At 35.8% G+C, this 16,759-nt stretch overlaps 1 protein-coding gene across 3 annotated transcripts in view; it reads right to left on the bottom strand.

Annotated features, from left to right (window-relative positions):
* Positions 1-9,373: 9,373 nt before the first annotated feature.
* LOC149792382 (unconventional myosin IC-like) overlaps positions 9,374-16,759 on the bottom strand; it is a 128,869-nt gene continuing 121,483 nt past the window's right edge. For 2 of the 3 annotated variants that reach the window (XM_089969383.1, XM_089969382.1), the window contains 3 exons: positions 14,144-14,273; positions 10,601-10,778; positions 9,466-10,105 (listed from right to left, as the gene is read on the bottom strand). In XM_089969383.1, coding sequence (XP_089825509.1) covers positions 9,871-10,105; positions 10,601-10,778; positions 14,144-14,273 — 543 coding nt within the window. In that variant the 3' untranslated portion in view covers positions 9,466-9,870. Of the gene's footprint in view, positions 9,434-9,465; positions 10,106-10,600; positions 10,779-14,143; positions 14,274-16,759 lie in introns of those variants that run through there. The other variant, XR_016423295.1, reaches the window with a different exon arrangement.

Below are 16,759 nucleotides of genomic sequence, written 5' to 3'. Positions count from 1 at the left end.
CATGGCGGCCAGTATTAATGGTGGAGGAAGAACCCGGGAAAACCCCGGAAAGAACCACCGACCCTCGAGAAGCTACTGGCAAGCTTTCTCACATACCAACATAGGCCGAACCCGCGACTCGAACCCACGCAGACAATTATTTAACCTTATGAGCGGGGCGCCGAGTGGCCGAGTGGTCTAAAGCGTTCGCCGTTACGGATCACTGCCATCTCACCTCTGTCTGCGTGGCTTCGAGTCTCGGATTCAGCCAATGTGGGTATGTGAGAAAGCATGCCAGAAACTTCTCGTGGGTCGGTAGTTCTTTCCGGAGTTTTCCCGGGTTCTTCCTCCACCATTAATATTGACCGCCATGTATGGCCTATCATGTGCTGAAAAATGGCATTAAACCCCACAACAACAACAACAATCTTATGAGCACATTGCTTCCATTCTGTCTGACTCAAACATGCATATGGATAGAGAGATAGCTAACAAGAAAGAGGAACAACTTAATATCTATATATACATGTTGTTATTAAGGAATATTCGATTTAATATATCTGTCGGAATGCGATATTAAAGATTGCTTGGAATGAGCAATGAATGGAATTATTCCCTGTGCTTAAAATGGATATACATTCTTCCTAATGCTTCAGATTTCAACTTGCTAAGTTGTCTGATTTTGTAAGCTCTGTTGCGTTGTCCCTCGAAAAGCAACGACCAAGCGTTATAACAGTATTGTTCACTGTTGCAAATGGGGCGGAAACTCACTAATTGTGATTAGGCACCCCATCTGAACGTGATCCTTAGATGACTATGATTTGTTATGTGGCAACTAACGAGTGTCAGTCTCCTTGGAATATACCCTACAGTCCCCAATTTCCCTCTTGGTAAAGGTTTTTTTTTTTCTTCACTTCTTGCTTGTTATTAATATTAACTGTAATCATAACTGCATTTTTAAGGTGATTAATTAATCATTTTGTTGCTATACCCCGTATATAGCTAGCATTGAACCACCCCTTTCAATATATGTGGATATTACGTTACAGGGAAAAAAAATTCACAAGGTCAATAACGTCAAACAGAAGCCTCTAACCGGCCGAGATTATCATTAATTGGGTTAGATCATTTTGTTACTTTATAACTGTCACTCGTGTTTTCAAATTTGTAATTAAATCATTATTATATCAATTATGGAATCTCACACAGCTAGATTAGCTCGAGAGAAACTAGAGGCAATTAATGTATCTCTCCCCGTCGGTGATTTTGTCTAGCAACAATTACAAGAGCGCCAGGAGTCTTGAATTTAAAGAAGGTGCAGAACAAATATTTGAACCTGTTACAAATGCTAGCGAAGGTCTTCTTCTATCGCCAGGGCAAACCACTAAAGCAACTTGAAAAACAGCAGAACGATCTAAGAAAACAAAACAGATTTTATGAGAACTTCCTAGTGAAATAGCTGCTGCTCAATCGATGCAATAAATACTTTAGGGTATTGACAAAGCTCGTGCTGAAATAGGGGATATAAAAGATCGAATACCAGAACCATAACCAGAAGAAACAAAAGATGGAACGGAAGTGAATGATAAATTTACCGAAAATAGTGTTACAAGCTAGGGCTTTTTGACTGACCGAGTGGTGTCAAACCCTGGCCCAATTCCCGCTAGAAGTTGTAAGTTTACCCCAAGTTTCCAAAGACTTCCATACAACTTCTGTTGTAAACTAGAAAGTCCGAATTGTCCGTTCTATACATAAATTTTACTCTACTCAATGCAAGACCACATGTCTCACAACCTGCCAAATATCTATCAACCGCACATCTGCATGGTTTCTCTACGTTAGGCTCCCGTACCGCAAGCAGTTCACGCCGTAGAAACTATACCAGTATCCTTTAAATCAGGGGACTTTTTTTTAACTACCCCACCTTAGGCCAGTCAATCCACGGTTTCCAGGCACATTTCGCCAGTACAACTGCATCTCATTTGCTCCCATGGCGGCATGAACGGTATCTGCTGAGTCCTTCCTTTTGATTACATTGTGTAGTTTACCGGTTTCCTACCGTAAATACTGCCACTGCAGTCACACCATAAATGTACACCACTAGATTTTAGTAGGGACTTTGGTATTCCACGGACACTCATTCCGCTTTGATTTGAATTATCTAGTAGTGAACCATGACTTCATGGAAACTCACTAAAACTTTACTCCGTGACATTTGCTCCTATTACTTGACTAATTATTTCGGGCAAATTATTATCTCCATTCCACCGAATTCCAATAATCAGACAAGCAATCACAAAAATCTTAGAATTCCTTAAAACGGTGCTCTATAATCTAATGATCTAATGCGCATACTCCAGATTCGTTACAATATTATTGCCTTTATAAATGAAATGATAAACACGGATAAATCATCTGCGTTTGCCATGCGTAGTTTTGATCAAAGAGAAAGTGTTTTGAAACTCGTGTATGTTAATGTAACCGTAACTCGTGATAAAGGGTACAAATGGATACTACGCTCACACTACGGAGTTGATAGGGCCTGAAATATTGATACAATATATATTGCCTTTATCCATGGAATAGATAACAATCTTACACGGTTACAACAAAAACAGCCATTATTACAACAGCCAGGCAAAACATCTGGAAAAAGTCTTGCCACTGGCAGTGTAAGAACAAAGAAACAAATCCTTCCGTTACCCGATAAACTTTGTCCCAGTAACGTTCTTGCAGATTTTGAACGACTAGAAATCTTCATTGGTGGAAGACGATCCGATAATAATTTTCCATTAATCATTAATGAAGCAACTGATATTTGCCAACGATTATTTATAGGCGGTATCATGAAATGTTTATCGGTCTCTCATCGATGAAATCGTTGATAGTTATCACAGTGATTGAGGTAATGCAATTAGATCAGTGACAAGGAAATAAGATACTACATAATGCTCAGCGTGAACCGATCATGATCAGGGTCATAAATTCGCGATTCCCAACATACAAAGCGATCTACGATGATGGACATGGTGTTGTTGTTCAGGGCATATAGAGAAGAATAGCCCCAAAGCAATACGGATTGCAAAACCATTATCAATGAAAGCCACTGACTTTGTTTGTGCTAAATGTATTGGTGCTGTTGTTGATGTTGTTAGTAAAGCATTCTCAGCAAATGTTAGTAAAAACAATATTTCAAGCTGCAAATAAAAAACTAGCAGAGGTGGCTGGTGTACCCATATCAGAGAAAGAAAAGAAAAATATAAATGCTAGTATGATAGCAGGAAGTAGTCTTCGTGTTAGACGATAACAAATATAATACAATGTTTAAAAGTGTAACCGGTCCCCCATTCGACATGTACGCACCATTTCTCGAAGATGAATCTTTGCTCGATTATCAATATTATTCTTATGACGCACGAGATCCAAATCAGCGTGGAAAATCGAACTTCAAGTTCACCATACAAGAATCTATTTATTACCTGCTACGTATTTATTGAAGAAGAATGTAGACTTTAACAAGTTGATGGTAGAGGAATCAGAATTGGTGATTGACCTGGTTTTGTTAACAATGGTAGTATGGCGTTATTTAAAAGTGCTATATACATGATTGACGGAAGATCCATTGAATCATGCCTGAAAAACGTCAATATTGCCACGACGATACATGGCCTTGCAAGATACAGCGATGATTACTCGAGATCAGCTGGTCCTTTAATGATGTTTGCAAAGGATACAACTGATCATCCAGAAAGCAGACAGTATAATATAAGGCGATCAGGAAACGCCTCCGACGATGCTGACGCTGATGTGTAGCCAGTGGTTTATGATGCTAATCCAGAATTTAACTTAGGATTTGTTTCACGTAGAATAATGTTAAATGATGAAGAATTTTCGTGTGTGGTTCAACTATCACGGATGTTTTAATTTTGTAGACATGACAAAAAAGGGTTATTTTTGGAGCCAAGCAAACAGTCGTGCATGTTAGAAAAGACAACGACAATGATGCAATCTGGTTATTCAGCGCAGTTGGTGAATGTATAGTAACACTTACAAAACTTTCGTTGATTCCAGAAATGACGAAGAACAGTGGTTACTTTCTTTAATGAGTCAATGTGGTAAATGAACATTGTCATGATTGACGATGACAAAGACAGTATTTGAAGTTATTCCTGTTGGTTACAGAACAATTGTTGTTATACTCTCAGACAAAACAATGCTACGTGAAGGTGCTAATGGACAAATGAGAGTTATTAAAGCCCAGAGGAAAATGTAATTAAATCGCTCATAATATCATAATGTCATATCATCATATTAGTGTCAGTCTGACACTTGATCAGATTAAAAGACTAGAATCTATATCAAAAGAGAACTGTGGAATAAAAAAAATCACTAGTAATGATCAGATCGCAGGTGGTCCAAATAAATTATCACTGAGAGAACGTCAACTCAAACACTTCAATAAAGCCAAACAATCAAAGACTGTTGTTAAACTTAATCTTTCTGCGTGTGCATTAAAGACTCAATCAAGACGGGTGCTATATTTCCACTTGTTACAGCTATACTAGCGTTAATGGCTGCTGAAGCCCCAACTGTTGCAAACGCAGCTGCACTTGGTGCTGTTGGAACTACTGCTGGGATGGCACTAGGGACAGGAACAGGTCACGGAATAAAAACTTCCAAAATAGAAAAAGGGTTTAAGACTAACAGGATATCCCCACTCTTGGTACGAAAAAGGTATGAGACTTCCCGGGACACTTTGTTTAGACGCAAAGCGTCTCCTTCCTATGTTCAATATTTATTTGCTCAAAGCCGCTAAAAAATTAAACATAAAATTGTTAGTAGGTGTTTTTATGCGTGATCAATTACCAAATATCCAGTAAACTGGTGTGAGTAATCTCGATGGAAGTTCTGGAAAAGGTAATAACATTACTGGTCTTGGAGAACCAGAATCAAGTGATGACGTGGCAACCAAGAAATACGTCGATGATATCAACATCCCGATGATGAACTCGTTAATGATAATCAATGATGGTATGACCACATTTACATCTGAATACTCTAATCATTTACAATCGCTTTAAATTTTCGCAAACAAAATAAATGGAGTGGGTGCTGATTTCTGTGGAAAGACAACAGTTATCGTTATTAAACTGTTCGAAATCAAAAGACAAATACTGATGGTGTAGTATGTTCAGTAGCGACTGGATTAACATAGTGGAAACCACTCAATAAATCCATCAAACATTGCGCTGAGTTTATCGGTATACAGACATTTTCGGTAATCGGCAATACGAGATTTACGATATCTATCACAATTTCACGGCGATATACACTAGCTTGATCCTCTGGATATATGTTTTGATGTTGGAGCAAAGCGAAGTGGAAACATTTGTTGCGGAACCCGAAGAAACAATTAGTGTTGTTCTATTATGGGTGGCTTGAAATAGTTGTTAATCCACTTTCTACTTAAAATATAATGAACTACCCAATCAACTGTCAAGGATGCAGATACAACCAAGTATATGAGTCGCAAACCAAACTGAAAAATATCGTTGACGAGTATGCAATAAAAGTAAAATATATCGCAGACGCGTAGTTGTCGTTGACACAATTGTGTATTCGGCGTCTGCTATTATCGCTAGAACCGGTGTATTACTATCAACTATAACAATGACATCAGCAGCAGTTACAACAATTTGTTTCAGCTGCAACGAAAATTGCTTGTGTTCTTAATAACATCTCAACAGATATATATAGGTGTAGCGAAGATAAACTCCATGAATATACAATAAAGTTTCATACAGCGACGCTATCATACTCCAAATTATCTTTGTTGATATCATCAGGTCTTAGCGATGGAATAATATCAGATACTGAGTTCATATAAATGATTAAGATTTACCATGAAGTCACAAATGTACCTTTTTGAATAAATGTGTCTGAATCTACGTCCGAATTAGAAAATCGGGATTTATAATTCTGATTATAAATAATGTCGTCGTCGCAACAATTACTACAACAGATCGTCGCTAATACAACTTCTCAAAAACCATTACGGTATCAGCAAGCAAAAGCAATCCTGAGTTCAGCTTTAACTTTCCAACCGCTATTCCAGCGAAAGAAAAACCACCAGGGCGATTACGGGTATATCATAGTTGGCCAAATACTAGACCAAATTCATTCGGTGGGCTGCAAGCAAATAATTCACTAGCCTTTTCTTATAAAAATGAACCCGATGAAACTCCCGATTGGTAAGTTGCTAGTCTTCCCGTAGGTAATTCTCAAATCGAACAAATCAACGACGAATTCCAGCGCATTATTAAATCGATGAAGAAAAAAATAAAATATATATATCACTGTTCACGAACAAACATTATCAGCCTTGATAGAAATAAACTGGCTAGAATATCAGTCATAGATTCGAGGTGTATCAGGATGGCCTGAGGTTCCACCAGAATATCTAGGACTACCAGAACCAAAACGTGTCGAATTCTTCACTGACAAGAAAATATTTTTGAAACTTCCAGAATATCGAGGAAAAATTCCATGCAAGTATAGAGGAACACCGAGAAGTTTGGATAGTGCTTGAGTTCCTAACGGAACTATTTATTTTTACTGCGTCTGAAACGTCCTGAATTAGTAAGAACAATATATGGTGTTGATTACGAAATCCGATTTTCATATATCGATGAAAAAGTTATCAAATCATTGTATGTGATGCAATCAACGGCAGATATCAAGCAGATCTTGCAAAAACTCAGCGAGGCTTTGCATGGATATATTTTATGTACAGTCACACCTCTATCACCCCTTGGATTTTTGATTATATTAGAGCCCGTTAATCTGGTTTACCTGCGATGTCAAAATCCGCTATCATCATGGACACATTTAAAGCTTTAATAACCCGACCAGACACTTTCTTGAATTGCGAGATTTAATAATTTGATGGGGTAAATGATACTCAAAATAATAATCATAGGACTGATTTCATACCTTGCTGAGGTAAATGACTCCAAAAACAAAATCCTTCAATAAAAATAACAAATGATTCTAAAAGAAAATAAATATTTCTAAAACTAAATATTATTATCTGACTAAATTTTATCAGAATAATAAATACATTTTATATTCTGACTAAGTATTCTTTCTTGCTATAGTCAGAAATTAATTACTCTTTAGCTGTTACTAGTGACAGCACTTTCACTTTCACAATCATTAGTGATTTTGTCACTGTTTTCATCTTCACTTTTACTATGGATCGTTTCACGATTGGACATAATCTTTCTCAATTGTCTTACACGTGTATTCACAATCATTTTGTATCGTATTCCTGAGATAATTCTGATCTAATTTTTTCGATCGAAGGTACGAGAGATACGAATTTTTCAACTTATGTGACTATGCCTGTCGCAAAGGATTGAAACATAGATTGATGAATCAACTTAATGAATTGGTCTTCTTCTAGTCGTGAATTTCTTACTCCAAAGATGGATATTTATGTGCACGCGCCCTGTGAAACGAAAGGTTTTACTCCATTAATTTTGTAGAACATTATTTTAATGTCACTAAAGTAAATGCATTGTATTTAGACTCAGTCAAGACAGCAATGCTACGAATCTTTCTAGAAGGCTTTACTTTTGAAAATAATATAATAAAACATTGTAACCAGCATGACAATGTTATTCTGCAATCATTCATAAGTGGGAGCATAACTGGTAAACCCCACAGTACATGTACATGAATATTTGATTGAATAATGTTCAATGTTCCTGCAGGACAGGAAAAGCGTCGTTTTCACCTTTTGTTATATAACTGTACAATGCGAGGAAAGAAGGAAGCAGATACAATAATAGAAAAGAGAAAAAGGAATAATACTTAATGTAGATCTAGTCACACATTATTTAGAAAAGTTTACGTTTGTTGACAAAGTGTTTCGTCAATGGAAATCCATTTTCAATCTTTTACCCAAAGTTTTCGATTCAGATGGTAAATATTAGTTTATCCTTAATTTGGATGTAATCGACATCCGCCGGATCTCCTACCCATCACGGATACTATGTATCTTCTACAGAAAAAGAGTTACATCAGTACTGCACGTTTATAACATCCATAGTAAAGATTAAAATCACGTGTGAAATGTTTTAAGTAATAAAAAGGTGGACGTTACGAGTAACGCAGGATTGACAAAAATCAAATACTGCGAGGTCTTGACGCTGTGAACTTGCATTTACAGGGCAAACGCAGTTGTCCATACCTGAACTCTGCTTGTCGATACTTGTGTTTAAATTGCTGATAGCACAAAACATTAAAGGAATTAATAAGTCTTTTGTTTTATATTCTTTTTATTAGTAGATAAAAGTGCCATAATTTAAAGGCTTGACATTTCCTATGCTGACTAGTTTCTTTTTTATTAATTATAGTATGACAGTTACCATAAACCTGACCAGTAATATTACCAGGACTTGATCGTGATAGGTATGTGAAAGTTTCACAGACTTTGTCATCAGAGTTTTTTTTTCTTCGGTATTACACAGCTTCATATGTTTAATGACTAAATATATAATTCTTCATACTTTGAAATTTTCATATCTGTATGCAACTTTTCTATATGAGTTGTGACGTTTACACCCGAGATAAAATCAAGTAATAAAAGTTGATTGCTGACAAATCTCCATTAGTGGGCAGTTTGCGGGCTTTAACCATATGCTTATATTGAATCACCTTGCACTGTGTGAGTGATACTTATCATTGGATCAAATTATTGAATCACCTTGCACTGTACGAGTGATACTTATCATTGGATCAAATTATTGAATCACCTTGCACTGTATGAGTGATACTTATCATTGGATCAAATTATTGAATCATCTTGCACTGTATGAGTGATACTTTGGATTGGATCAAATTATTGAATCACCTTGCACTGTATGAGTGATACTTTGGATTGGATCAAATTATTGAATCACCTTGCACTGTATGAGTGATACTTTGGATTGGATCAAATTATTGAATCACCTTGCACTGTATGAGTGATACTTATCATTGGATCAAATTATTGAATCACCTTGCACTGTATGAGTGATACTTATCATTGGATCAAATTATTGAATCACCTTGCACTGTATGAGTGATACTTATCATTGGATCAAATTATTGAATCACCTTGCACTGTATGAGTGATACTTATCATTGGATCAAATTATTGAATCACCTTGCACTACGAGTGATACTTATCATTGGATCAAATTATTGAATCACCTTGCACTGTATGAGTGATACTTATCATTGGATCAAATTATTGAATCATCTTGCACTGTATGAGTGATACTTTGGATTGGATCAAATTATTGAATCACCTTGCACTGTATGAGTGATACTTTGGATTGGATCAAATTATTGAATCACCTTGCACTGTATGAGTGATACTTATCATTGGATCAAATTATTGAATCACCTTGCACTGTATGAGTGATACTTTGGATTGGATCAAATTATTGAATCATCTTGCACTGTATGAGTGATACTTTGGATTGGATCAAATTATTGAATCACCTTGCACTGTATGAGTGATACTTATCATTGGATCAAATTATTGAATCACCTTGCACTGTATGAGTGATACTTTGGATTGGATCAAATTCTGCTGTTGATGGATCTTGGTGATTAGTTCAAAATGTGGTCGATGGTACATGACCAAATAATCAGCGAAACGACACACGCCACACAAAGCTCATACATATATTGGAGTTTCAGTCGGAATAAAAGGTGGTGGTTACGATAAGGGGCGATTATGGTTGATGAAATACAAATAAAACGATGATTCTGTAAGGAGCGACCACAACGTCAGTCTCCAATTGGATCCGTCCTGAAAATACATCCAAATATTCGGCGTTACACAGAATAAACAGAATGGGACAGTAGATCTTGTGCAGAAGGTCTCTTCGTCGCGTCGACATGAAACATGGGGTCAAGGAATTCCTTCATGAAATCGGAGATAGCAAACTGTTCATAGGCATCACCAAGGGGAGATAAGTCACATCCAATCCGGAGTAGAGCTGTGTATGGTGGGTGAGGGTACCAAGGTCTTTGTGCTGTTATGAACTCAATGATGGTGCATCCAAGGCTCCTAAAGTAGCATTAATAAGTTTGAACAGTATTACTTCTCTTTCTTTTTCGTCATTACAACGAAACCAGGTATACTGGCATATATTCGTTTCTGCCATTTATAATGTTAAGCAAAATTATTCAATAGGTATCCATATAAATTGAGATTGTTATATCAAGGTATGCAAATTAGTCATGATATCAAAATATACAATTGTAAATCATTTCACGCTAGGATAACAACTAATATCAAAGGGCTAAACTATATAACCAAATTTAGATACCAGAGCCCCAGTTCTTTTACGAAATTTACCTTCATTTTCATTTGGCACTATGTAAAAATTAATGTGGATAGTAGCTGTAAAACACTAGAAAATATACATGTCTTTTCACATAAAAAGAAAATATATAGTTAAAAACGAGAAAGTGTTAAATAAGCTTTAATTCCAATGTGAAACAGTCGGAACCTAAACGAGCTATACATGAAAAAAAAGGGAATATAAACAATGATAGTTACCAGATATCCATCTTCACGTTAGATAGCTCTCCTTTCAGAACTTCTGGTGATGCCCAAAAACAGGAACCTACGATAGTCGTACAACCTCTGTTTGCAAAAGGATGAGTTTCTAGTGTAGCCGAAAGCCCCATATCACACAGTTTGGCGTTCATGTCACCATCAAGAAGGATGTTGGAGGCTGGATAAAAAAGACCAGTGTAGGTATAATGCAACACACACACCATTTGCGTTTATTATCGTTAGGACAGACTTTACAATGTTTCGATGAATATGCTTTAAATTAGGAAGATAATGCTGGCTGTCTGGGTCTGACACATTGAAAGTCTCTATTTTGCGTGTATTTTAATTGATTGGTGTTCAGGTAGAATATTGTTACTGTTTGTGTGTTGATCAATCTAAAGTGTCACAATTGGGAGGGTGTCATTAACAAATGTAGCCAGACCTCCCACCACGTTTTATCCTGGAGTCCATGTTTGAACTAAACTTTATATCCGGTATGTTTGACAACTATTTAGATCATTATTTAACAGTGTTTCCGTTATGCAAAGAATATCTGGCTTGTGTGCTTCTCAGCCTGTGTTAATAATCAGTTTAGGGGATATCTTGTGTAAACCACCATGCGGGTACTCTGCCATATTTGCATTATATTTTTGGTTCCCATAATAATTCCTAATTTTTTTTTATTTGTATGACCTAGTAATGGTTTATGGTTGAGGTTTGAAGTCCTCATCCAGCTGGTTACTCGTTAGAGAGCATCGTTTTGGGATGGGAATGAGGTTGTCATCGATCGGTTCATGGATCCCGTCAATTACATCCCAAATATATTCGAACGCATTGGTCAGAATGATAAGTTCTAAAGAGTTTGCTTTATTTACAAGTTTTGTTGCATTTTTGGACGCGTGTGGTAATTTAGGGCTGTTATTATGTGAATTTGAGTTTTGGGTTGGGTTTCTGTTTGATTTCTTTTGCTTTGTTTTAAAGTTTGATTCTTAGGCCCAAATTTGAGTTAATTTGTCTCTAATTTACTTTTTTATTTTGTGTTTTCTATATTGTTACATCATCTATTGTCTAGAGTGAGTTTTAGATTTTCTTGGAAGTGTGTAGATTTTGTGTCTTGGCTGTTAGTGGTAGAATCAGTTACTATTTTATTTTCTGGTAAAATTCTTACTTCACCGGTTGTTCTAATTTAATTTAATTTCGCTTTTGAAATGCGCTACGAAATGTTAGATCTTTCCATCCAGACGATGATTTCTGTCTCCATAACAATGATTGGGCAGTCCCGTGATTTGGTGTCACAGCGTTTCTCTGCAGGATGTACAGATTTATTATATATTTGTGCACTTTCCTTGATGACTTCTCCCACGTTTGTTTGAATTTTCTTGCGCCAGAATAGCATCCCATCTTTTGCGTTTGCTACAGATCCTTCGTATTTCTCTAGTCTTATCCAATAAGAACACAATCTGACTAAACATGGTCGCCTTTGGTGGACTTACAAGCAAGGGAATCAGAACAGATTATTTTCTGCTTAATGTTTGAGTCTGGTAGCACTGGTTACATAAAAAGCTTGCTGGTTTCATACATTGTTACTTTGTATGGGCCTGTCTTACTTGGCTTATTGTTGACTGGTGCTACACCAGATATTGTAGTTTTTTTATGGGGCACATGATTTTTAAAATTCACCTATAGGATTTGGAGGGCTCTGACATGATACAGCTGTTCCTAATGCTGTTGGTAATGTTGTTGATATAGGTTTATTTAATTGTTATGAATAATGTTCATTATTTGTGATGATACTTATGTTAGGTTTCTGATGGGCTCTTGCTTAGATGTTTGTTGGGTTATTTGGGTGTGCTACCTGAGTTTGGTTGATGTTGCATATTATTCTTGTCACTTTTAGCTCGGTTTCCCGAAGGTAAATTTGGTTACATTTGGGGTTTTTGTTTGTTATAATGATTATTTATCTTTGTATGTATTTTTATGGTGTGAGGATTGTTTGGGTGTCTCTGAAATGTCGTTATTACCTACTTTATTGTGTGAACTCTTAATTTTAGGTGGTCTATTCATTGGTCGTTTCCGCTAAATAAATCTTTGTATATCTACTAAGTGTGAATTATGTTTTGCTCGAGTTAGTTGGTGTAACAGTTCAATGATTTCAATGTTTTCAATCAGATGGTTTTTGAACCCTTATTTCTGAGGGTCCCTGAGTTTGGTTGTTTTGTATCTTTGTTGATGTCGGTTTAAAGTGGGTTTCATTCTGTTTTATTGATAAATTCTTAATATTAGGTTGAATGCCCTGATGGTATGTTCTTGTTGCTGTTGTAGCTATTGTTGATGTTATAGTTTTATTGTTCATTATTGCAGCCTCTGGTATATTGTTTCAATTTATATTGTTTAAAGCGTCGACATTGGTTTTTCGGGGAGGGGGATTTTGTAGCTACACCCTTGAGGAATTGAGTGATTGAGGGATATGCTGATGGTAGAGTCAGTTACACGCCCTGTCCTGATTTCTTTGTAGACCTATTCTTCTTTCATCTTGTATATGTATATATATATATATATATATATATATATATATATATATATATATATATATATATATATATATATATATATATATATATATATAATAACTTTCATCTTGAGAGGAATATTTCATTTGTCAGGTAAGAATGACAGTTCAGGTTAAGGTACGCAAAACATCCCCGTTTCTTTGAGGAGCTGGTGTAGTATTTAAAGGGTTTTTCGGTGTTTCCGAAATTAGAAGCAGATTATCTTATTGCTTGTGTGATTCATTCCTAGTGTTGTTAAAGTTAAATGTGACTTCGGAGTGGTCCAATTGAAGGATGGTATTTTTGAATTATATTCAAAATTACTGACAAGCAAAATATTCGCCCTGGAACTGCACGGGTTAAATCCTTTGTGGGTAGTTGATTCTTCAGTGGTGTTAATCTTACTGATATTATGTACGTATATGATGCTTTTTCCAATTGGCTGCATTGGTACTATGTTCACTTAGTCTTGTTTGGACATTCCTGTTTGGTTAATAACTTTGCTGAATGGATAACTGAGTGTGGCTACAAATCCGCCAATCTGCTCAGGTCGAATTTTAATCTAATCTAGTCTATTTGCGAGTTGTTGCTATAAATTTTGTACCTATAACGGTTAATGGAATTTGAATATAACTTTAAAATTTAGATGTTTAAATGCTTTAATTGCTAATTTATCAATTTCTTAAATTAATGAATGGTATCAATACAGTTATGATTTAAACTGTACCTTCAGTTCCAAAGGGTGAAATAAAGAGAGTAAACTAAATATAAGTATAGCATAAAGATATTTCTGGCCCGATGTTTTATCGTCAGTACAGTATCTAAAATTTAGATTCACATTATACCAGCAATGAGTATATACTGACACAATATGCTAGTGTTTCAATGCAACTGGTTTGTAACACAAAGGTGCAAATATTCCAGTACCATTCATACATGTTTAACCTATTGCATACTAAAATGATTGCCTAAGGTTGTGTATAGAATCAATTACCTTTCAAATCCCTGTGAACAATACCATGGGCATGAAGAAAGGCAAGCCCCTCAAGTACCTGTCGTAAAAGTACTATTGCCATATTATCTTCTAAAGCTCCTTCGCTTTTTAAGAAATCATCGACGGAACGCTGAAACAAATGAACGAGAGCTCAATAGCATCGACATAATTCATAAACAATATTTAGGTATAAGAGACTTGACTAGGCAGTCTTAAGTCAGTAAAAGTTGGATGTTACTCTTCGGGAACAAAAAATAATTTACAGGCTCCCAGAAATTTACATGCGGGTGCCTGTTGGCGAACATATCGTGTTATATAGACTTACATATGTCTAGCACTTATTACTCTTTAAACAAATATATATCAATTCAATCACACCAAACGCACTATTACATATTGGACGGTAAGTGCAGTAGTTTTAAATGTTACCTGAATAATACATTACCATCTTTTAAATTTAACAGTTATTTAGAATTCCTATAAATTACATACTTACTGGACTAGGTTTATTTTCACAGAACAAGTGCCAAGGACTAGGTTTCTTGAAGGCCATCATTTTTATTTGTTGTTTGAATGTTTTATTTCAAGTGAGACGGGAACGTTTATTCTATTAGTAAGAGCACGTTTTGAAAGTAGAATATACCTACACTACAGCTTTTGGTTGACATTTTCTTTCCAATAACAAAATCTTTCAATTTTGTGATATCAAAAATTAAACAATTTCATGATAGATACATTTCATTATCTACGACGTGGAGATTTCAACAGGTGGTATGTAAATAGAAACGCTGATTAGTTTAAAAATGTACAAATGGCCCGATGCTATTCCTGTAAATAAACGGTTTGGATAAAGATATTCAGAGTCTAAGTCCAAAGACGAGAGAAAGCATTTACAACTATTTTGAACGGATTCCGATGATGCGTAAGGAACTGCACCCAAGATGTCATGTACTGTGTCATTTAAATGTCTTTGGCTGACTAATTACTTTAGAAATGTTCAGATAGTCAGATATTTCTCAAATGCTAAGACATTGTAAGACTTACCATGTCATGACTTCTGTGTCACGCCAAAATCATGGAAGAAAGTCAATAACACTATTCAAGCATTGTTGGATTATTGCGTACTTCTAAAAGAGCTTATTCCACAAAAGGAGAAGATTCCTTTCAATTTTGGATACCGTGTTGTGTGTGTGTATGTGTGTGTGTGTGTGTGAGTGTGATAATTTCCAGTGACAACATAACATTTGTGGCAAATTTGTGAGCATTAATACAAAGACCTATCACCAGTTGTGTCTTAAACTGTATAATGGCAACATGTATGTGAACGCTGTCAGTTTCAATTTTCTGGAAGTCACATGTTTGACTTCTAGATTGTACTATCACCTTCATCACATATAGAACGAATTTGTTCTTGGTTGGTCTGTCAGCATGTCTATTTTATCACAGATTTTCTCTGTCACCGTCTCGATCTCACTCTGCAGTGAATGCAGATGGTATTGGTATGGGACAAAGATGTTTTATGCATGTTTTATATTTTGCTACTTTTTGTTTATGACTGGAAATTCTAGAAAAAACTATGAAGAAAATATTACATAGTAAATTTTGTGCACGGGTTTTGGATAGTGCGTATGATGTTTTGAAAGGCATTGGTGGTGAGTTGGATATAATGTTTATGTGTTTTTTCACTTCTTTAACATCATATCTTTTCGTTTGTTAGTTGGTTCAGATTTACAGACCAACAACAAAGTGCCTATAGGGTCTTGGATTGTATAGCTGGTGTATTGGAGAGTATGTTTGTGTGATTCCATCTGTTCCTTTGCATCATATATACTTTGTCTGATAGTTGTTTTGGGACTTTCGACCCGACAAAAGGCGGTTGGAATAATGTGTTTCGGGTGTTGGTTGGTGTCATTGGTGAGTTGGAAAGTATGCTTGTATGATCTTCCGCCTACATATTCATCAAAATATTTTTAGACCCTACACAAGGCGGTTTGAATAGTGTGTATGGTATTTTGGGTGGTATAGTTATTATATTGGATATTATATGATTGTGTTGTTATTCCGTCATGTATACAACACACGTTTCTTCTAATAGTTGGTGTGGGATTTTAGGTCGGATACAAGGCATTTTGAATGGTGCGTATGAAGTCATGGATAGTAAAGATGGTGTGGTTGATAGTATGTTCATCATTTACAGCTCATATGGGTTGCTAGAATGTATAGGTGGTATGTTGGATAGCATGTTTGATTGGTTTCGTCCATCCTTTTACTCAGTACCCATAACTTCTTATAGTTGGTGTTGAGTTTTAGGAACTGCACAAGGCATTTTGGATTGTATGCATGGGGTGTTGGATGGTATAGGTAGCGTTCTGGAATGACTTAATCTCCTTTCTTTTAAGTCTAATCCTTTCACTTAATCCTTAGTATCGGAAGGCCACCTAGGCTGCCCTGAATAGTGTACATAGGGAGCCAAGTTGTGTAGGTGATGCGATGGTTAGTATCTTTGTGAGATAAATATATATATATATATATATATATATATATATATATATATATATATATATATATATATATATATATATATATATATATATATATGAGAGAGAGAGAGAGAGA

The sequence above is a fragment of the Sinohyriopsis cumingii genome, chromosome 9, assembly GCF_028554795.1.
Source record: "Sinohyriopsis cumingii isolate HCF-2022 chromosome 9, ASM2855479v2, whole genome shotgun sequence".
In the NCBI taxonomy this organism is placed as follows: domain Eukaryota; kingdom Metazoa; phylum Mollusca; class Bivalvia; order Unionida; family Unionidae; genus Sinohyriopsis; species Sinohyriopsis cumingii.
Note: the sequence above shows the minus strand (reverse complement) of the source record. Positions and strands in the feature narration are given on the sequence as shown.